We start from the raw sequence: 23,970 nt of genomic DNA on the forward strand, positions 1-23,970 counted from the left end.
CTGTACCACAAGAACTCACTTGTTGTTGTTGTTGTTATGAAATTTGTTGTGTTCTGTTGATTCACAGTTTATTCCACAATTGAAATGAGTGAGAAATATATATGTGTGTGTGCTGCTGAATCTATAATGGATGTGTTAGCTGTTGGCACCAGAATGAATCGGTTGTCAGTGTATTTCGCTGAAAAGCCATCCTTTCAAATAAAATGTTTTACAATAACCATGTTTTTTTTTTTTTATGAATTTTATATATGCATATTTTCCACCGTTGGTCAGGTTTTTTATCATCCCTCAGGCAAATCCTGAGGGCATCCCTGTGAAGGATGACCGTACAAGTAAAAGAGAATGCAAACTGAAGTGTTACAAGAAGCCCTCTGTTTTTGTAGTAAGAGGGAAGAGTAGAGTAGGTCAGGCTTATGACCTTTATAAAAGTAATACTGTAAATGTAAATACGATGACCATAGTTCATCAATCAACCCAAACTTGAACATGAAGAATAACTGTTCAGAATAACACAAAGTAATGCTCATCGACTGCCCATAACATAAGTAACTACACTGAACTGGTATAACATGGAAATAAATTAAATCAATAATAACGTTCATCATCTAAATAAGTGGGTTTGTCCAATGCCGGCTTAAATAGAAACTGTAAACTGCTCAGTTTAATTGCCTTCTCTTCAGTGAGTTTATTATTTTTTAACCTTAAAATGTTTTATTCACCACTGTATTCATTTATTATTAAAAAAAATTCACAAGGATATGCAATAACTAGCACTTAATTATGGTTTTATTGCAGGAGTTATTTAGGATGTTTTTAATCTAACGGACATTTCTGACAACTACACTGTCTCGGTCAGAGATATCTGAAATAAAAACAGTCCCTTGTCATTTTATGTATTTTGTATATTCCTTCCAGCTGTGCTAAGTGCAGACAACTCTACTTAATCAGGTTCATTCGGATTATTGATGCGATTCTCTATTGAGGATAATTAACAGCAAGAGATTCCCAAGTGCACTTCACTCCACATGAGCCTAGAACATATATTTCCTCAACATCAGTCAGATATGACCTCTGTCAAATGAAATGAGTGTACAACGCTTTGACACTGTAATGACATGAGGTATTACCGCTGACACAGTGCTGGAGCGGAGTGCGTATTCCAGAGGTCATGTTTAGTCTGACCTCCCATTGTGGCTCATTTACCGGCTGGTGCTAAGACCAGGCAACACACACAAATAAATAATGGAACAAGGTGCTGAATTTAAGAGTGCAGGGGTCAGAGCTTAGCGCTTCTACTGCGTTCACACAACAGAAAAAAAATCCCATTTCCAATTTAAATGTGAATGTGCCTCCAGCGCAGCACTGTGTGCAATGCTAAGGATGCATGTACTGTAAATAAGCCAAGAAAACGGAATTGTGGCATTATTAGACACAAGCAAATATTTTAAGGCATAAATGTTGTGAGATAATGTCATAACTGATATAATTGAGAATCCCAGCGGCCTCCATTCTTAAATAATGAAAACTCCCAGTAGCAACAACGCGCAGCATCTATCAGAGATCTCAGTCGCAGCCCACAGGGAGAGCTGACTCCGTTAATGATCATACTGGAATTATTCTGCCCTTGAAAGCGAACTTCAAATGCATATTTATTTGACTGAATTACATTTAAGGCCTAAGCTTTTCATTTCTCAAGCAGTACAGCATTGACTCTATGTTTGCCCTTGAAGTCCCATGCTACAGAATATGATCAAATTTATTGCTTTAAGTTTATTCCATGCTTTCGTTAGGTCAATTAAGTTTGATTTTGTGAGACATGAGACTTTGGAAATGTGCTTTTCTGTCTTGTAAATATAGTTGGCAGCCGATAAAAAACAACAACATCTGAATGACGTTTGGTTCCAGGGCAGCAACACCACTGAACAGATTCTTTTTAGAGAATCCAAAATACAGTGCAACCAGTAGGGCTGGGACGGTACACCTATAATCCGATTCGATACTATCACAATACTTGGGTGCCGATACGATATGTATTGTGATTTTTTTTAAGAATAGCGATTCTACAAGTATTGCGATTCGATATTGCAATATATTTCAATTTTTTTTAACACTAGACCATCGGGAAAAGTTCAATTATACACTTATACAGACTGTACAGTCATATTTACAAAAACAAATCATTTCAATCTTTTATTTCAGAAGCATCATACAATACTACATTCTCTTGAATAAATTATTCAATAACAAATACATTTTTTAACAGTCACTTGTCTCCAATAAGTGGCGAAACAATGTAATCGATAAATGCGTTATTTTAAGCACCAAGTTTCTATCAAAAGCTGATTTTGATCGCTATCGTAGACATCAGGGTTCATATTTGAACTTTAAACTTTTATCCAAGTACTTCTATAATCATTTTAACTATTGCATCACAGAAATAATGATACTATGAGGTTGACTGTTTGTGAAGCTTGTTTCATGACAACTCTCTCCGGGTCAGCGGCAGCGCCAACACAGCTTTGAATGTTGCGATATGATTTTGTCAAAGTTTAATAGACAGACGAATTGAAAGATCGCGTGGGTGTTTGAATGCGAGATCGCAGTCTTTTAAAGATGAATTGTGCAGCTCTATTGTCTTATCTCTCTCTCAGCATATGAGTAGCGGGAGGGCTTTTCAGTGCTTTCAGTCTCACGTCTCTTCCACGCGTCCACTTGGGATATTACGTCACTCAACGCTCATAGATAACGACACATTTCATCCTCTGTTGGAACAAAAGTGGCTAACTTCTGTTAACCTCATCTACAAGCAAGGACAAAAATAAAGCATTTGAATTTGAAGTAATATCGATTCTGGAATAAAAGAAGCGATTTTAGAATAGTAAAAAAAGAATTTGCGATAGCTAGGTAAATCGATTTTTTCTCCCAGCCCTAGCAACCAGTGTTATTTCTTTAAAAAAAATACTCTAAGAACAGATTATTTTAAATGAGTCAAAAGCAGCCAGTTAATTTCCTAAATTAATGAATCTAATGAGTCAACCGTTTGAATAGTTCAGCCATGAATTAGTGTTCTGATTGGTTGTTTCATTGTAACTTCCACAGCCAATAAATTTCACATATCCATTACTACTTTCCTTCATAACCACGATGCATCCAAACGAATAAACTAACTCTGTGCACTATGCAAATAATTTATTCTAGCCCTCCGCCTCCCCAGCACCACCTGCCTAGATTTGCTAAAGGGTTTCTCCCTCTCTCTAGCAGCAGCAGCAGCATGTTTCAATTGATTTTATGTTCTGGGTGTTTATCAGAAGCAAGTCGTACTTGCTCTGCAGCAGCCATAGCTTAAGTAGCAACAGCGTAGCAGATCTAGTCCGGAAAAACTAAACCTATGTACATTCCATTTACGTAAAATGTTTTAGAACCTATCCCGAGAGTTGTCATGACTGTAATATAGAAAACGAATGAGACTTAAATCAGTGTAGTTACTGACTGGTTGTTCATATGACAAAATTGAGTGTTGTCAGTAGTACAGAATTTTATGTAAAAATATATGAAATTACCAATTTTTTTATTTTATTTTATATTGTTATTTAATATGTAGTTAAGGCCAATTATTAGATCAGATTTATTTAACTTTTAAAAAATACTGCATTTCTTTTAGTTCTTGTAAGAAATACATACATATTTGGAAAAAGAATGGTAAATGGAAGCATGAGCTGGAATCAGTAAAAGGAATCTTTTCAAAATTCTTAACAATTCCCGTCCCTTCGCTTAATCCACATTGATTGTCCGCAGATTTTAGCCAGAATTTTGATGTGATCCTTTTATTATGCATGCATGCAGCCCCTCTATTTCCCGCTGACATTTGCCCGAGCCCGAATGTGTTTGCTCTCAATCAGTCAGAAATGCAAAAAAAAAAAGTTGCAGGTTACTACGAGCCAAAACATTTTAAAAGATGTATGTGAAACTGACCAAAAATCAGGTAACTGAACTATGATTATCGCACCGTTGTTGTATGTCTTGTCAAAACCATGATATTTTAGCTTTAGGTTTCAACTGGAATTTCACGCTCACAGGGACCTAGTCGAGCCTTACCTATATCCAGAGCCGTTCCGCTCGTTCTCTCCGATGGAATGTGCTGCATGCATTTTGTTCCTCCTTGAATATTTAATTAGCTAGAGCCAAATTATCCCATGTATAATTTAAAGCAGGCATGTTGTTGTCTACCAAAATGGAGTTCCCTGGTCATTATGAAGTCAGCAGTATTTATAAGAGGTATCAGTCTTCACCACAGTCAGTGCAGAGACATGTCTAAGATAAAACAAGCATCAGCCATTTGTTCTCAGCTCTCCTTTTTCGAACCACACAAAGGGCAAACCATTATCTACTGCTGCACACCATCAGCAGTGCCAGTAGCTTATTAGACTTAAGTTTTTTTTTTTTGCTTTACCTATTTTGTGTGTGTGTGTGTGTGTGTGTGTGTGTGTGTGTGTGTGTGTGTATAAATGTGTTTTTTTATAACTGTGAAGATTTCAAAATAAAAATGTATTGTTTTTCATAGATGCCTGAAATGTGCAGATGCTCCTTGTCAGAAAAGCTGCCCCACCAATTTGGATATCAAGTCTTTCATCACCAGCATTTCCAACAAGGTAACACCTATTACAACGCTTGAACTTGCTCGCTCAGCAGCAACGTCGAACAGAGTTTATTGATTTGGCTTAAGTGATAATCTTATAATCCTTTGCGTATTATATTTCTCAGTTAGTTAAGCATAAGCACTTACATGGCTTTATTCGGCCAGGTAAAATCTCCAAAGCTCTGCTTGAGTCCATGTTTATCGTTGGCTCTATTGTGTGTCTTCTAGAACTACTATGGTGCTGCCAAGGCAATACTGTCCGATAACCCTCTGGGTTTGACCTGTGGCATGGTGTGTCCCACCTCTGATCTGTGTGTGGGGGGCTGTAACCTCTATGCCTCTGAGGAAGGCCCCATCAATATTGGTGGGCTGCAGCAGTTTGCTACTGAGGTAAGGAGCTCTTCTAGTGCAACTGCTAAAACTGCAGATTTTTTTGCTGTGAAGTCAAAGGTCTGTTGTGGACTATAGGTGTGCAAATAATGTTCAGATAATCGTTCAGCTGAACTCAAAGCTAAAAAAGTAATGCAGAAAAAATATTGTCTGGAAGTCCACATCTTATTTTTAAACTTTAATGGTGATTTAATGTAATCAGTCCTTCAGTGCTCTCCTCTTTTCTTTCTGCTGTCTTGCACTACTTTCACTTCCTCACTCACATCCATATAACAATCGCCAGGCTCTTTTTAGTTCCTTTTTAGTTCCTTTGAGAAAAGTCAGTGGAAAAGTCATTTTCTCTGATGGAATGGACTTTTTTTTCAAAGGTATAAATCAAGAACAAGCTCCGGGAGAAAGAGAAAGTTAGCCTTTGCTCTCTTGTTTTTTCTTTAGTTCTTAATCTTTTTGAGGAAAAGTAGAACACAAGGACTTTAAAATTGAGGGTTTTTTTATGTTGCCTGCCTAGTATCCTAGTACTTTGCACTGTCCTGGTTATTAGCTTATATGGGCTTATTTGTTGGTAAATACTTATTGTATTTATTGTCTCTGCTAGGATTGACTTAGCTGGGTCGTTATAAACACAGATTTTAAACATTCTATTAGACATATAATCAGTGCCGTCGCAGGTGGGGTGCGAGACCCTGTGCGAACTTGAAATGCGAGGCCCCTCCCAGGCTCTGAACGTTAGAATAATTTGGCTGCGCAGCCTACTTGTTAGCCTTGTGCGCTTAAATGAATTATAAATAAACATAAAAAACTAATGGGCTATTTGCAGTATATTAAATCGTTTTTGACCTAATTATTTAGTACTGAAATTACACACTCTGTAGGCTCTGACGGCGTTGCATCATGTGCACCTGCGCAATAAAGCCTATGATTTCCGAAAATAGGACTATGTCAACTAGTGATATCAGCACAAGAACTGTTGAGGAATATGCAACATAATTTAGACAATTGTTTTTGTCATAATGTTATAATAACTGACAGACACTATCATTTCAGCCGCTCTGTGCATGTCCTTGCACAGAGCAGCTTCGCGGCTGAGACACGAATATATTTTTCAAATGTTTAAAAGGTAGGCTACTACATTGAAATCTGTTGAATAGAGTGTAAATTTAGTTCGTGGGTATATTAAATAATGATAAGCGGATAATCACCCGTATGGAGATCATTAACTTAATTTTTTTTACTTGCTCAAAACAAATACAGCACAATTACGCAATACCGTCGTTGCGTGCGGGTGCGCCTGCAGTTATAAACATGATTATTACCTACTAATTGGCATATTTCAATGCCAATTCTTATATGTTCATTCATATAGCCTACTCAAAACAGACGGGGCAACCTAACGCAGACAAGTTAGCTCACCGTTTTTAGGTGATATGCCATATATGCCGTTATCTATTTTCGTAAAATGCTGCCACACTGTCGATGTCTTTGACATGGTAAAGGAGGACTGACAGTAAATTAAACGCTCGCAATTAAATTAATATTCAGCAAACCTCCATACCAATGCCTTCTAGTTTTTTGGCTAATCCAAAAAAGTGAAAACAAGGGAGGTGTTCTGAAGACAGGCTGTTACCTGTGAAATAGTGGTGCTCTGAAAACACCCCCATTAGCAATTAGTGTTTTCCACCTGATGAAATTAACATCGTACGTACGACCAATAAATTGACTAAACGACTGGGAGATTACAGCCCTATGAAAAAACCCCTTAATTTGTTGGGGGGAGAAAAAAAAAAAAAAATTGCGAGGCCCCCTAGTGGCGCGAGGCCCTGTGCGGTTGCACAGTTCGCACAGCCCTTGCGACGGCTCTGCATATAATGCATTTCAGTATATACATATTTCAATGCATGTTATTGAATATGCCCATGTTAATGTATTTGGTCTTGGCGGACTAGATCTGCTATGCTGCTGTTGATTATTGCTGCTCTTGCTGGTGCAGTGCAAGTATGGACTTGCTACTGCTAATAGATACACAGACATGCTGCGGTGAGCCTGAAAGATATGATGCTGCTGCATAAATAGACATAAATCCCATAGCAGATCAGATCTAAGCAGGTGGAGTTAGGTGAGATGGAGGGTTTCAGAGGAATTTTATTTTCGCACTGCATGACTAGCTTATATCAAAAAATGAACCAGACTATTTACATGCTGAGCAGGCAATCTCATTGGCTGTACCATGCGGTAACGATTGCTGCGTCCCAATTCGCATACTATCCGTCCTAAATAGTATTCGAAAATAGAATTAGTACGTCACAAATCGTAGTATGTTGAAATGAGTGTTCCAAAGAGACCCGGATGGTCTACTATTTCCGGTCAGAATCCGAAGTGCAGATCGTTGCACACTCTAACAGCTAATATTGCCCACAACCCATCGCGCACTGGACGAGGATTCGGTTAGAACTACAAACACAAGTGAAAAGTGTTCAAAAACTACAGACATGGAGGACACGTGAGTCCGACGGTTATGTAGAGAGGTTTAGATAAAGGGGTTTGAGTGATTAATTATCAGTATCTAACCTTACGAAAATGTATTTATTCAATGTTGTCCACATTATATTGCATCTGCAGCAGCATTGTGAACTTTTGCAAAGAAATGTTTAGCCATTAACTTTTAAATGCATTATTATATTCAAAATCCAAACACATGAAAGACCCACGACTGGCAGATGAACGTGCTACAACATTTCTCTCCGAAACCGTAAGAAATTTATTGAATGGAGGATTTTAACTGTGACGAGATGATTGACAGGGCAGTTTACGGTGACAGGATGCACGCGACAGAGCTGTCCGTTAAAGATGACGAAGTAGTATGTCCCAAAGCTTGCCTACTCTTTTGCTACACACTCAAAAGTATGTACTTTTTCTTCACAAAAAGAGTACATACTTTTAGGGCGTAGTATAAGTAGGCGAATTGGGACGCAGCAGATGTGATTGCTTGCAGATTTTATGTAAAGTACCTATCATCCTGCGCCCTCTAGAGTTTCATGATATCATTCAAAATTTGGGGGTCTGTAGGATTTTTTAAAAATGTTTTTGAAAGAAGTCACTTATGCTCACCAAAGCTGCATTTTAAATGACAAAAAAACAGTAATATTGTTAAATATTATTAACATTTAAAAACAGTTTTATATGTTAATATATTTTAAAGCGTAATTTATTAATGGGGATTAATTTCAATAGCCATTACTCCAGTCTTTACTATCACAGGATCCTTCAGAAATATTTTTTTGCTGCTCACGTAACATTTCTTATTAATTATTATAAATTTTAAAAGCATTTGTGCTGCTTAATATTTTTGTGGAAACCATGACACTTTTTTTTGTCAGAATTCTGTGATAAATAGAAAGTTGTAAAGAACAGCATTTATTTGAAATAGTGTTTATTCGTACAACATTTTATTTATTCGAAGGTATTTACTGTGACTTTTCATCAATTAAATACATCCTTGCTGAACTTAAAAAAAAAAAAAAAATTCTTAAAACCTTGCTGACCCCAAACTTTTAGCGGTTGCTTTGTCATGATCTCTGGGGCTGTTGTTAGCATTGGTTGCAGGAGAGATGAAACGGGATCTTTATTGCAGCAGTCTTTATTAAGAAATAAACTCAAATCTTCACAAAACAGAATCTCAGGAACAGGAACAGAACGACCAATGTAACAATGACATAGAACTGATAATGAACTGAAAGAAACAGGGCTTAAATAGACAGCAAACAAGAGGGGCTAATTAACTAAACACACCTGAACAGAACTAAACCAATCAGTAACCATGGAGACATACTGGCAGGGGACGAAGGAAGACTGAACTAATTAACAACCTAGAAACACAGACATGAACAGATCAAAAATAAACTTAAAGCGTGACAGCTGCATCTGAACCGCATACTTCCCTACTATATAGTAGGCGAAAAACAGTATGTGACAAAAGAAGTATGTCCAAATTCACATACTCATAAAAGAGTAGGCAAAAAGTACCCGGATGACCTACTCAGGGCTCAACGCTAAGGATTTTTTTCTACAGGCCCTTGTCAGGCCAGTGGTTAAAATTTTTACTTGCCCTGCCAACATTTTCACTGGCCCCACCACAAAAAAAGTAATAAATTAAAAAAATTAAATTAAATAGGCCTAGTTATTGTTTAAGTTGTTTTTGATCCATGTAACCTTAATAAATAAGGTTATGACACCAAAAACTACTAGCCTAACTCATATAAATGTAAAATATTGTTAAAACCAGTAATAAAATAAGAACAAATAATCAAATTACGAGCAATACCACAAAATAAATACAACAGAACAAACATATACTAACAAACAGTTCTTTTCAGATTTTATAATCTGTAATATATCCGTTATTGCGTGGATGAGATATTCAGGTACAGCCTGTGTTTGTCCTTGGACTTTTGTGTCACTTCCTGTCTCATGTGCCATAGTTGAAGTATTGTAGTTTTTCACCTTGATTTGTTCCTTGATTGTTTCCACAGGTGTTCCGTGTGTCCCTTGTTAGCCTTCCTATATATAGTTTATATATATTGTCAGTCATTGTTTTGGCCTGTTGCTGTATGGTTAGGGTTTTACTCGTGGTTCTCAATTCTCTGGTTTCTTGGAATAGTGTATTATTTTAGTAGGGAAAATATGACTATAACAGGATTAAAGCATAAACTTGTGAGACTTTTTTTTTTTTTTTTACTACATTAAAAAAAAAAAGATTATACTGTATATGTAACGTGGTGCGGTTGAAGCAGAGAAGAGGCTGGATCCAAATGCAGCACACGCTTTATTTAACAGACTACAAACTATAAAGACTAGACTGGATACAAGACTCGGGACTCAGGAACAGGATACAGAAACAACCAACACTAGCGTTAAGCATTAAACATTAAACAAGAACTCACCAAGACAAGGCTGAAACACAGGGCTTAAATAATCAGGGACAAACGAGCTAGACAAGATAACAAGGTGGCGTGAGAAATCAGAAACACCTGGGAAAACTAATAGACAAGACAGGGAACCAAAGAACATGACAGGACACAAACCCACATCGTGACAGTATATTGTGTTTTCATCAAAATGTGTATATATTTGCTAATACAGCATGAAAAAAAATAATGCAGACAGGCCAATTAAGCATATTTTTTGTTGTTGAATACAATTTAACATTCTATTTGCATACTAAAATAAATTAACTATTTTTTTCCCATATGGTTAATGCTGACATTCTTTCCCACAACAGTTATGTTCTCATATGGATGGTTTTCTGTAGAATGACCCAGTCCTATCTTCTCTTCAACTGACTTCAAATCCCTCCATTTTCACATCCCCCTTCTTTGAAAAAAAAATCATCCATGAGAGGTCCAGAGAGTCCTGCAGGAGAACGCCAACTGAACCGTCCCGTCAGCTGCTCCTCTGTCACCTCTTACCGTAGAGATGACAGCTTCTCTATTCTCAAATGTGAAAGGCCAGGGTTGTTTATCAGCCTGTTGATTAGATAATCCCAAGACAGGGCCATCAGCGACCGTTCGCCTTCCCTCCTCTCCTCAGCACGAGCTCGCCGACATACACAGACCAGTGCCTGCATTAGCGTAAAACAGGAACTGTACAGTACATCACATACAGTAAATCACATTATATGCCCAGGGTGGCTTCTGGTAAACAGTCAGTTGAGATGAGATGATGCAAACTGGGCCTGAAAGGCTTTCTGGAGCTAAATAAGAGAGGAAAGGGAATAAGGTAATCACGGCGTAATGTTGTTTCATTGGGCTCGAGCGGATCCGTGCTTTTACTGTAAAAAGCTCTTGGGAGATCAACTTTGAACTGTAATTTGCAGTCTGATTAGAGTTTACAGTGCCTGGGAAATAGGATTTATGTGTAAATGTGTATTTTGCTCCAGTAGAGAGCCAGAATAAAGGCGAGGTTTGTTTGAGGAGTTTCCTGTGCTCTCCTCAGGTGTTCAGCAATATGGGCATCCCTCAGATCAGGAATCCAGAGCTTCCCCCGGCGAAGGAAATGCCAGAGAGCTACCACACAAGGATCGCTCTCATTGGCTGCGGCCCTGCCAGCATCAGCTGCGCCTCCTTCCTTGCTCGGCTAGGCTACGACAACATCACCATCTTCGAGAAACAGAAATACATCGGTGGCCTCAGGTAAAGTGAATGCTTCTGAATTTCCATCTGCTAAACTAAAGGTTATGAGGCACTACTACAAATATGAAGTTATGGATCCTCTTAACAACATTCTGAAAAGATCATGCTGGTCTTGCATAAAAAAACATAATCAATGTCCTGTCATAGTTATCTTGTATGTAGAAACAGCTGTCTAGGTTTTTGTTTACAAAAATACAGTAGGTTATTTAATTGTCAATCAAATAAACAAGCACAAAAACAAACAAGTAGATTTGGATCAACCTATTGAACTTATTTGTATAACTAGTATGTTACTAGTATTAGGATATTATTTATATTATTAATAGTATATTAAGGATAGGCAAACGGGTTGTAAATACAACCCAGATGTAATTAAATGTAATAGTTTTGTTTATAATTAATTGTATTTATTCGTTTGTTATTATTACTCAGTTTTATTCTATTCATCTTGTTTCTAAATATGAGATATTTGCACTAGCATTCAAAGGTTTGGGGTCAGAAAAATGTAAAAGAAATTAATACATTTATTCAGTAAGAATTCAATTAATCAAAAGTGACAGTAAAACTTTTTTCATTTCAAATAAATGCTGTTCTTTTGAATGTTCTATTCATCATCGAATCCTGAAAAATATCATATTTTCTACAAACATAGTAAGCGGCAGAACTGTTTTCAACATTGATAGTTATAAGAAATGTTCCTTGAGCAGTAAATCAGCATATTAGAATGATTTCTGAAGGATCATGTGACACTGAAGACTGGAGTAATGATGCTGAAAATTCAGCTTTGCCATCACAGGAATATATTGCATTTTAAAATATATTAAAATAGAAAACAGTTGTTTTAAATTGTAATAATATTTCACAATATTGCTGTTTTACTGTAATTTTGATCAAGTAAATGCAGCCTTGGTGAGCATAAGAGACCGACACCGTCATTTTTGAACAATAGTGTATATCAACATAAAATACCGGACATTATTATTATTATACATAATAATAATTCTTATTAGAATTAGAATATTAGAAAGAAAATAGTCTTTCCTTTTTTGCGTATGTGTGTGTTTTGGTAATATTATGTTCCTCCTGGAGCTTTAATGAGGGGAACACGCTCTTGAGTGCAGAGAGATCACATGTGCGGTTTGAACAGGTGCCTTTTTCTCCTAAAGGTTATTTACTGAAGAAGTCTGAATTATACACCACCTTGTAATCCCAGTTATTACTATTTTACTCACGCCCGATAGAGACTGAGATGCTGCCGAGCTGGTCATTTTCACCATACCTCTCACATGCATCTTGGGGTGTTCATGCGGATTTCGATTTGCACAGTGTCAAAGCAACTGGACATTATTCATTTTCAATGAGAGTTGACACAAACATGATATGGAAAGACTGCCGTCAATGCAACAAAGTAAAACAGAGCTTAGTAGACTGATCGATCAGAGCATCCTTAGTGACTAATCAATATAATGCCACAAAGAAACAATTGTAAATATTAACTCCCTGTTTTTGTTCACAGCACTGCTGAAATTCCTCAGTTCCGTTTGCCATACGAGGTGGTGCAGTTTGAGATTGATCTGATGAAGGATCTTGGCGTAAAGGTACCTGTGAGAGAGACATGGCAGGATGTCAAATCCTTCCAACCCATCAACAGCCAAATGTCACTGACATTAATAATAACCGTGCAGGGAAAAAAGCAAGCTAAAAAACAATTAAAAGCCACATTAGTGAGGCAAGTAGCAAAGACATCCATCTGTCCATTGCCTGAGAGCTGTGATGGTAAGAAATGGCAATCGATAGTCCTCATCCAGATCACCTGACCATGATTAATTTGATTTTAGTCTTGAGAGAGCTGGAGAGAGAGGGAGGGTGAGGGAAAGGGTTTATCAAACTCAATGAGGGTTGGTTAAGGTTAGGTAGTACACTGACTCCCATGAGCTGACTTTTACATCAACACTTTATTCATTTTTTCAGCAAAGAAATTCTATCTTCATTGCTTCAATCGTTTTAGAGCCTCTGATGAGAATTCCACAATATTGCACTATATACAAAACATGAAATTCTTCAGGTCCCTTGCCCCTAAACAGACTTATAATCACATACTGCCCAAGAAATACCTCCAAGTTCACAACCCACAAGTCATCTTTACAATCGAGCGCTGAAATGTAGGCCTACTAATATTACTATTAACTGCATAGGCTTAACAATATGCTAAATTATTGTGTATTTGATTTAGGGATGCATGACAAGTCACTACCATATCAGTTGATATTGGATATACCAACTCGATCTCACGGCAATTCATACGTATTTTACGAGGTGGCTAATTCGTACGAATGACTTACCCCTGACTCTGCCCCTAAATTCGTACGAATTGGTCGTGAGATAGCGTTTGATATACACTACTGTTCAAAAGTTTGGGGTCAGTAAGAATTTGTTTTTCTTTCAAAGAAATTTATAATTTTATTTAGCCAGGATGCATTCAGTTGATCTAAAGTGACAGTAAAGACCACGCTTTATGTTATTTCTGTTTCAGATAAATGTTGTTCTTTTGAACTTTTTCTTAATTAAAGAATCATGGCAAAAAATAAATAAAAAATGGATCACAGTTTTACGCCAAGTAGCACAATTATTTTAAACTAATAATAGGTCATAATATTACTGTTTTTACTGTTTTTTTTTTTTTTACCTCAAACTTTTTTTGTGAGTATTTCTGCCAATATTGGAAATTTAATTGTGCTGCTCAATTTTAGTTTTTAGTCATTTATTTTTAAATATTTGCACATGAAACTATTGACTATTGGCTTATTAGAATGGAAAATTCTGTATTGCTATATTACTTTTCCTTTACCTTGAATAGCTTATATGACAACCAAGAAAAAAAAAAAGTCCATGTTGGCATCTGTCTTAATTTAACTGGCTTATAACAAGTTACAGATGAAAATGCTGTACAATACTGTACAATCTGATTGGACTTGATTTGTTGTTGCCTTTGTCAACAACAAAATATAGGGAAGTGCTATATCCGGTTCAAAAAACCCAAGTGGATAAACCTGTATATTTTGCTTTCCTAACTATACATGATTATATTACGTTTTAGTTTTTGCATTCAGCATTATTTTCCTCTGCAGTCTGTGACCCTTTAAGAATAGACCTGAGACCGACAGCTTGTGAACCATGGGGTCTATTTGTCATTTGTACCCCAACACATAGCGGCCCATGTGACCATAGAATCACTCTGTTTGCACTAATGTATCATAACTATACTGGTCTGTACTGCTGTCACAAAGGTTGCAGGATGATTGATGTAATTATGTCCTGGAATTCACAGCAGCGTAGAATAATTGACGCTAACATCCTCTTTATGTGAATAATACAGACAGATGGAGACAGCTAAGACAGATGCAGTTTTTCTTCTCCCCTACAGGTTGTTCTTGATAAGGGGCTGGGGCAGAATGGGATGACTCTGACCTCGCTGAAGGAGGAGGGCTTCCAAGTGATCTTCGTTGGCATTGGTCAGTCCTTCTCTAGAGTTACTTTTGCCTCTTTTGTGTGTGCTTTTTCCTTTATTTTAACAAAATTATGCATCCATTTGTCATGTGCTTGCTGACACCCTGTGTTGATTAACTAATTAGTCTCTGCATAAAAATTGTGATCTCCTTCAATGGAGGCCACTGAGGGAAGTTAAACTCATTTCTCCCCCTCAAGGGACTTCTGTGTCCTTCACTCTGAACACTCACACATCTGCCCTCCTTGTTAAATGGCTCAATCATTTTTCCATCCAGACTTGATGTCCGTATTGAACCTTAATGTGCATCACAATATGTAAGAAAAGATCTGTCGCTACTTCGATTACATTGCCACATTAATGTCACCAATATAATGAAAGTGAATAAAAATGACAAAACACACACATACACACACACACACACAAATCATAAAAATGCTTCATAATATGTCTAGATATGAAGCTGTTAGGATTGGAACAGATGTAAGTTTTGTACGTAAGTTTTGACATCCACCTTAGAGCTCTTTGGAGTTCATGTGAGAAGTAACAAAATTTTATTCATAAGGAATCGTTCTTTTCAGTCAGATCCACTTCACGAATCAAGTCGCACTGAAGGGAAGGTCATCCACAAAAAACGACTTAAATTTCAGTCTTTTCATCTCATACATATTTTGTGTGACTTCAGAAGGCTTGGAATATATAGCATGAGTTGTGTCAACCACTTTTATGGTCAGTTTTGAAAACTCCAGTCTAAATCTACTGTAATTACATGTAAAAGATTGCATTTGTGTTCCACAGAAGAAAACAGGTCATATACCGTAGGTTTATAATTGACATGAGGGTGAGTAAATGATGACAGAATTTCAAGTTTTTTTTAACTAATCTTTTAATGCTTGCCAGCTTGTGGCATTTGTGGTTTCTTTATGCAGAAAGAAATGTGTCCGTTGAGTCATTTTGCCTTCTATTTTTATTAAAGTAAGGAAATATTGTGTGTGTTGATTTGATTTGAGAAATTCAAACATTCCTCGAGGGTGACTGTGTACTTTGTGCTTCTTTCTTCTCCTTATAATTAAAAGGAATACGTATCATTTATTATGTTTGAATAAGCGCTACTTTTTGGTAGCTAAGCTTCATTGTTATTGAGACGGGCAAGTCTCAGAACTGCTCTGGGATTTCTTTTTCTCATAAAGCAACAGCAATAAGCTGGGAATCATAAAGGAAATGATTACATTTGCGCCTCTGTGATATTTTTTCACCACTTCTCTCATGTTGTCTCTAAAGTCAGCCTCTACAGTGATTGACATGCAAATGTGTACCTTTGCCTTTGAGAGAGAGAAATGGTTGAAAAACACAGATAAGGATGTTTCTTTTTGGCCTGTAAAAATAACCGACATGTTCCACACACACTGGGTTTTTTTGTGTGTCATTTTATCATGTGATTGCTATGTCGTGCGCTTTCCGTCTCAGTAATGGCTATCATCAAAATATACATTTTTGGACCGTCGCCTTGAAAATATTGTTTTCTGTGTACACCCATCACAAAATCATTCACAATGGAGGAAATTAAGCCCGGAATGCTTTAAGGTTAGCAGCAGTCATGTGGGTTTATCTGAAGCAGTGAAAAAGATGAATGCAGCATCTAAACTAGACCATATGGGTAGGCAGATTGGTCTAGATGTTCGGTTCTAATGTATATGACTCTGAGGAGGTCTTACTAAGGTCGGTATGTATATCATATTGTCACATTAGTTGAGTTTCTTACAAAAGCTTCTGAAATGCAAGAGTTGCCAAATAAATGTAATATTTCTTAGATTATAAAAAAATGTTGCAGAGGGGTTTTAATCTTTAAAGACTCAGGCACCCACTCATGCCGACTGTCAGCCAACCCTTAAAATAAAAAGACACTTTATAATTACTTAATTGTATCTAACAATACTTCCTTACGTAATGCTTAAAAGAGAATTATTTTGACAGCTAGAAATAAGTTCTTAGTTAGAAATGCTACGTACATGTACAAATGCTATATTTTTTAGGTACATATATTCTCTGTGGACTTCCTGGAGTGCCTTCAGGGACTCCTGGGGGAAAACTCTGGATTTAAAGCAATCACTGTCTGTGAAGGATAAAACTGTCTTTTTAACTGCTTTGCATCGTTTTACTGCATGTGGTATTTAAGCTGTTGAAGAAAGTGGTCCCTACTTTTCAACTAAAGTTGAACTGCAGATAGTATATTGGAGATCAATATGTCGTGCTTTACATTTATAGCAGTACTCCAAAAATTTTGCTGGTTACTTTTTATTGTAGTATATTACTTCTCAGTGTTGCTGTTAGTCACTGCCAGTTCAAACTACAACACAGACTTCGATTTATGTGCTTGCACTGATCCAAGAACAGTACAATCCAAAAAACTTCGCAAATCATTACTTAAAAACTCAAAGCTTTTTTTCATTGGTCATTCTATTAGTAGAGTTAGAAGAAGATCACAACAAAAAAACAAAAACAAACACTGAACAGAACTGATTTTCAGTTTTATGGTCACTAATAAAAAAATAAAAAATTTATGTGTGAACTTTATAAACTTTGTACTGCCGTTTTGTTTTTCAACTGAAGATGCTCTTTGGATCATTCTAAAAAAATAATGGTGGTGAAGATTAATGTAGGTGTTATCCGATTTGAATAAAGATCAATGAGATTTAGGGTACTGCACACGATTTCATTTATAGAACCATGTTTACTTCTGTACTAACCTTTGCTGTAAAACGAATCGGTTACCTAACGTAACCTCGGTTCTCTCTAGAAGAGGGAACGAGTATTGCGTAAGCTAGCTTACGCTGCGGGAAAGATTCATCTTTGCTGAGAGTTTGAAGCCAAAAAATTATTTCATAATTTGTATCCATTGACAACGCAGTTCCTCTGCGGCAGACCTAGAGCAGGCTAGCTAGCAGCTCATTGGTTCGCTCAGAGAGAACTGCTTAAGCCTATGGGAGAGCGGGGCTGAACCCGCTGCCAATGAGAAGCGCCCGCGCGCTCATTGCATCATGGCCCGCCAGAATGGGCGTGGCTATGGTGTATATAACAGTCTCTCCCAGGCTTATATGTTGATTTATTTCAGCGTGAAGCGAAACGCTAGTAGCGCAAGCACGGCCGGGAACGCAATACTCGTTCCCTCTTCTAGAGAGAACCGAGGTTACGTTAGGTAACCGATTCGTTCTCTTACGAGAGGTTCTCTCGTATTGCGTAAGCTAGCTTACGCTGCGGGAACACCTGGTCAACGCCGTGCGCGCTATGAATCCACTCATGAATCCCAGGGTGATACCGGGGGATTTTTAACGTGGAGTGAATGTAATATGAGGCCGGCAGAGCGGGCACATGAAGTGTATACATAAGCATCTAAGGAGAGCACAAGGGGCGAACCGGTTGTGTGAGGGACTCCCAGTAATGCAGCTTCTTAGGGAGCTGATCGTTAGACAGCTAGTAATTTTGCCTGCAAGGCGGGAACTTCCAAGTTGTAAAATCTGACAAAAGTGGACGGGGAGGCCCATCCCGCGGCCACACAAATGTCATGAATGGAAATTCCACAGGACCATGCCCACGATGAGGCCATGCCTCTAGTGGAGTGCGCCCTGATGCCCAGAGGGCAGGGCAGGCATTTAGATGCGTAAGCAGAGGCGATAGCGTCCACTATCCATCTAGACAGTGTCTGTTTAGAGGCGGCCAGACCTTTGGTGCGCCCCCCAAACGACACGAAAAGCTGCTCAGCGCGTCTGAACGCGGCAGCGCGCGTAGTGTACAATCTCAGAGCCCGCACCGGGCAGAGGAGATTGGCGTCGCGCTCACTATCGGATGAAGGCAGAGCCGATAGGGAAATAATCTGAGCCCTGAACGGGGTACCAATCGCCTTCGGGACATAGCCATGCCTAGGTTTGAGAATGACAACAGAATCATTCGGTCCAAACTCAAGACACGCGGCGCTGGATGAGAGCGCGTGAAGATCCCCCACGCGTTTTACTGAGGACAGAGCCGTCAGAAAAACGGTTTTGAGCGAGAGGTATTTAGAGGTCCACAGACTCGAGCGGTTCGAACGGGGGTGCTTTCATAGCTTCGAGAACTATAGAAAGATCCCAGATAGGAACCGAAGGGGGGCGCGGAGGGTTCATCCTCTTAGCTCCCCTGAGGAAGCGGACGACTAACTCGTCTTTGCCCAGGGACTGAGCGCGTCGGGGTTCAGAGAACGCCGCGACTGCTGCCATGTAAACCTTGAGAGTGGAGGGGGACCTGCCCTTGTCCAGCATCTCTTGAAGGAAAACAAGCAAAGACGGCACCTCGCATGACCGTGGGTCCAGATGTTTGTCGGTGCACCATTTTGAGAACACAGACCATTTAGACGCATAGAGCCTTCTCGTGGAAGGTGCTCTAGCCTGTATGATAGTGTTTCTTACTCCCTCTGGCAAATCGACGAATAGTCGTTGATCACCCATGCATGTAGCGCCCAGCGCCGTGGATGGGGGTGCCAGATCGTGCCGCGAGCTTGAGAGGAGATCTGCTCTGACTGGGATGGGCCACAGGGCTGTCTGTGACAGCTGAGTGAGCTCCGGAACCCAATTCTGACTCTCCCAACGCGGGGCTATGAGGAGCACCGAGTGGCGTGTGTCCCTGATCCTCTGAATTACCTGCGGTAGCAGAGCGATCGGAGGGAATGCATAGAGCGGGCGGCGAGGCCATTCCTGGGCTAGCGCGTCCTCGCTCCTTGAAAAAAATATTGGGCAGTGAGCGTTCTCTTCTGACGCGAAGAGGTCCACTTCTGCTCTGCCGAATAGCCGCCACAGTATTTGGACCGTTTGTGTGTTCAGGGACCATTCTCCTGTGGAGATGAGGGTTCTGGACAGTATGTCTGGACCGTCGTTCAGATGGCCCGGCACATGCGTCGCTCTGAGCGAGAGCAGGCGGCTCTGAGACCAAACTAGAATGCGGTGTGTCAGTAGGAAGAGATTCCTGGATCTGACACCGCCCTGACGGTTGAGATAGGAGACCACAGCCATGTTGTCCGAACGGATCAGGACGTGGTGTCCCCGAATGAGCGGGAGGAAGCGCGAGAGCGCGTTCTCGACCGCAAGCATTTCCAGACAGTTTATGTGTAAGGGGCTTTCCTGTGTCGACCAATGGCCGAAGGCCGGTGAGCCCTCGCAGACTGCACCCCAACCCGTGTTGGATGCATCCACGTATCCATGCACTTCGTGAATGTACGGGGCGCCAGGGATAAGCCGAACGGGAGAACGGCGTATTGATAAACATGACCCTCGAAGGCGAAACGTAAGAATGGCCTGTGACGGGGATTTATCTGGATCTGAAAATAGGCGTCTTTCAGGTCTAGAGAGATGAACCAGTCCCCCTGGCGCACCTGCGCGAGGAGTTTCCTGGTAGTGAGCATCTTGAACGGTCTCTTCATGAGCACTTTGTTCAAAAACCTGAGATCTAAAATCGGTCTGAGGCCGCCGTCTTTCTTGGGGACCAGAAAATAACGGCCGTAAAACCCCGACTCGGTCATAGATGGCGGGACTCTCTCTATGGCGCCCTTTTGCAACAGCGTCGCAATTTCTGAGCGGAGCGTGCCGGCGGCCAGCGGGCTGACAGTAGATTCGAGCCGAGCGCGCGCACGAGGCGGGCGGCGGCGAAACTGTAGCAGATAGCCGTTCTTTATAATGCTTAGCACCCACGGGGAAATGCCTGGAATTGCTTCCCACGCTTTGGAGCATGCGGCTAGTGGCCGAATGGCTATATCGCCCTGATTGCTGCACATAGCGGGCTGGACACAGTGTGTGGGCGCGCTTTGAATGTGTGTGGCAACGGGACTTGCACTCAGAGAGGAGTCTATGGGCCGTGAAACAGAGCGAGCAGAGAGGGGACACGCGCATGAGCTCGTGGGCGTGTTTATGTTCTCTGATATTAGAGCGGGCTGTGCCCGTTTCATGTGATGGGGCTCTGAGAGAGACACGGGATATGTTATGCTTGTGTGTATGGGTGAACACATGATTGTGGGCACATTTTCTACACAACTGGCATATTTTCTCTTTTTGAGATTTCTCTGGGTAGCCGTAAAAACGGCTTTTTGTCGCTCGCAAGCGGGCTGGGACACCGGCTTGTTTGTGGCGATAAACACTACAGCAGTCGGCGAAACAACGGGGACTGGCAGAGGGCGAAGCTTTGACGGCGGTCCGGCCGCAGCGGGAGAGCGCCGTCGTTTTCTTAACTTTGCTAGGCAGACTTCTGATGATCAGGCTTCAGCGTGATCTTGGGTCGCGGGCCCCGTGGGGGCGGCGGTCTGCGGCGGCTGTCAGAGCGAGAGCGAGGGCGGCCGCCCTGTCTGCGCTGGGCTGTTTGAGTCTGCGGAGGAGGGCGCTGTGGTGGAGCTCTGGCAGGAGGCTCGCGAGAGCGGCCTGCGGAAGAGCTAGCGCGGCGGGGCAGAAACAAATTCATGGCCTGAGTGGCTTTCTGGACCTCGGAAAAGCGATCGACGATTCCCGTGACAGCAGATCCAAAAAGGCCCGTCGGGGAGAGGGGCGCGTTAAGAAACGCGGCGCGTTCAGAATCTCCCATGTCGGCGAGCGTGAGCCATAAGTGTCTCTCGGATACACAAAGGCTGGCCATGCATCTCCCCAGAGCTTGTGCGGCGGCTTTAGTGGCGCGAAGGGCGAGGTCCGTAGCACTTCTCAGATCCGTGACAGCGGAGGAGGGGTTTCTACCGCTCTCGGCCCACTCACGGAGAATATCGCTCTGTAACACTTGGAGGACAGACATAGAATGCAGCGCTGCGGCGGCCTGACCGGCGGCGGCATAGGCGCGAGCATGAAAGCTCGAGGTCGCTCTGCAAGCTTTCGAAGGAAGCGTGGGGGAAGAGCGCCATCTAGCAGAAGGCGGGCAGAGGTGTGCGGCGACCAAGTCCTCAACGGGCGGCATGGCTGAATAACCTTTTTCGGCGGCTCCGTCCACCGAGCGCAGCGAGGCGGATATATCGGAGCGGTTTCTAGCCGAGAGCGGGGCATTCCAGGACTTCGTCAGCTCTGTGTGAAGTTCAGGCAGGAATGGGGCGGCCCGGTTGCACGCGGGGGTCGAGCGCCGATGAAAAAAGCTGCCGTCCATCCGGTTCGGGGCCTGCTCGGGTGGAGGAGACCACTCGAGACCGAGGCGTTCGACGGCCTGTGAGAGGAGGCGCATTAGTTCCTCCTCTATTCCGGCGCGGATCCCCGCCGACTCTCTCGTGGATCCGAGAGATGACCATTCCTCACTGTCTGACGCGAGCAGTGAACAGGAATCCTTCTCCTCCGCGGCGTCATCGGAAGCGACAGAGCGGCCACTCGGCGGCAACTGTATGTCCGGCTGGGGCGGGGAGGGAGAGCGGGAAGCGGGAAGCGGGAAGCGCGGCGGTGGCCCGCATGGTTCCGCAGGGGGCTCCGGCGGCCTCTGGGCGCGGCGTTTCTTTTTACGCGGCGAAGAGAGAGGCGGCGCGGGAGCGGATTTTGCCGCCAGAAGTCGTGCCCGCAGGGACGACAACGGCAGGCTCTCACAGAAGTCGCATCCTCCATCCGCGAGGGCGAGTTCTGCGTGCTCGAGTCCCAGGCAGAGAGCGCAAATGACGTGGCGGTCTCCGTCCTCGAGAGGAGCGCGGCAAGAGCCGCAGGAAAAACGAGACATCTTTAAAAAGACGCTCGGCTCTTTTAGATATAGAGAAAAAGGATACAGTCGTCGGATGGCGCTAGCTTGCAGGGCGGCTGAAGGTGGCGAAGACGGCCGGCTTCTTCAGGGTCCGGGAGCTCGCTAGAGTGATGCCTTCTCGACGGCGACGGCTTTTCTCAGGACAGCAGAAGCGTGTAGCTCGCTGAAGATGAAATGAATCAACAAATAAGCCTGGGAGAGACTGTTATATACACCATAGCCACGCCCATTCTGGCGGGCCATGATGCAATGAGCGCGCGGGCGCTTCTCATTGGCAGCGGGTTCAGCCCCGCTCTCCCATAGGCTTAAGCAGTTCTCTCTGAGCGAACCAATGAGCTGCTAGCTAGCCTGCTCTAGGTCTGCCGCAGAGGAACTGCGTTGTCAATGGATACAAATTATGAAATAATTTTTTGGCTTCAAACTCTCAGCAAAGATGAATCTTTCCCGCAGCGTAAGCTAGCTTACGCAATACGAGAGAACCTCTCGTAAGAGAACCATTAGTCTGTTTATCACAATATTTCTCTTCAGCCACTGCTTGCAGTTGCCTAATGAATTACATTCATACAGGAACAGACTATTTAATTTCTGCATTGATTTGATCTAAAAAGTGTCAAATGCTGCTACGAAACAACTGCTCTTAGCAAAAATACATTTTTAGACATCTTTTAGCTGCACAACGTTGTGTATTTAACCGTTATCCTTATGTTACTTTGTGAAGCACCGATGTTGTTCAGGACAGACTTTAAATAGCCTATAATGATTGCAGAGAAGTACAGGCAACAGTATGTTTGTACCTGGAGCATCTGTTAACTTACAGTAACCTCCTGCAGTTTGTACATGTTAATCTGTTCTTTGATGCTTCGCTGTACAAAGTTTCGTCTGATGCTTGAAGGCACAGAATGGCTTTTCCTTACCATCACACACGAGGCCTTGGTGTTCATCGCTCAAACCGTGATGATGGGCATAATGAGATAGAGATTGATAGCCTCCATCATGCAGTACATCCTTGGGGTGAGTGCCAGCTTAATAGACAGATTTGAAATGACAGGGGGTTAAGTATCCCTTAGATCCATTTCTGTTTGCCCTTTGTCTTATCGACATATTTCTTAAGGAAGCCGTCTGCCGTTCCTCTAGTTCATTATTTAACCTTACATGTCTGAGGACGACATAATTCCAAACAAACTCTATTAGATCATTGATTTATATGCAGTTGCTGAAGTGTGATTATGCTCAATAGTTACAGTCACTCGTTATTGTTTGTTGTCACAATGTTGATATAAACTGAACTAATCATGACTTTGCTGAGTTTTTAACACGGGTCGTTTGCCCTACTACAAATATGCCAGATGCTCTATGAATATTGGTCCTCATGGGTTTTTTGTATTGTTTTTTTTTTGTATAGCATGTAAGAGTACTAATATAATATAATATAATATAATATAAAATGTATTACTGTAATGGACTGGTATGAGAATCTGGGATAGGCTCAAGCATCCCTGTGACCCTACAGTGGACAAATGGTTTGGAGAATAGATGGATGGAAT

At 41.3% G+C, this 23,970-nt stretch overlaps 1 protein-coding gene across 3 annotated transcripts in view; it reads left to right on the plus strand.

Annotated features, from left to right (window-relative positions):
• Positions 1-23,970, plus strand: part of dpydb (dihydropyrimidine dehydrogenase b) — a 162,307-nt gene that overhangs the window by 43,804 nt on the left and 94,533 nt on the right. For 2 of the 3 annotated variants that reach the window (XM_056256973.1, XM_056256974.1), the window contains 5 exons: positions 4,562-4,649; positions 4,865-5,026; positions 11,015-11,211; positions 12,728-12,809; positions 14,636-14,723. In XM_056256973.1, the coding sequence (XP_056112948.1) occupies positions 4,562-4,649; positions 4,865-5,026; positions 11,015-11,211; positions 12,728-12,809; positions 14,636-14,723 (617 nt within the window). Of the gene's footprint in view, positions 1-4,561; positions 4,650-4,864; positions 5,027-10,992; positions 11,212-12,727; positions 12,810-14,635; positions 14,724-23,970 lie in introns of those variants that run through there. The other variant, XM_056256975.1, reaches the window with a different exon arrangement.

This window comes from Rhinichthys klamathensis, unplaced genomic scaffold, assembly GCF_029890125.1.
Source record: "Rhinichthys klamathensis goyatoka isolate OS25496 unplaced genomic scaffold, OSU_Roscu_1.1 h1tg000134l_1, whole genome shotgun sequence".
Taxonomy (NCBI): domain Eukaryota; kingdom Metazoa; phylum Chordata; class Actinopteri; order Cypriniformes; family Leuciscidae; genus Rhinichthys; species Rhinichthys klamathensis.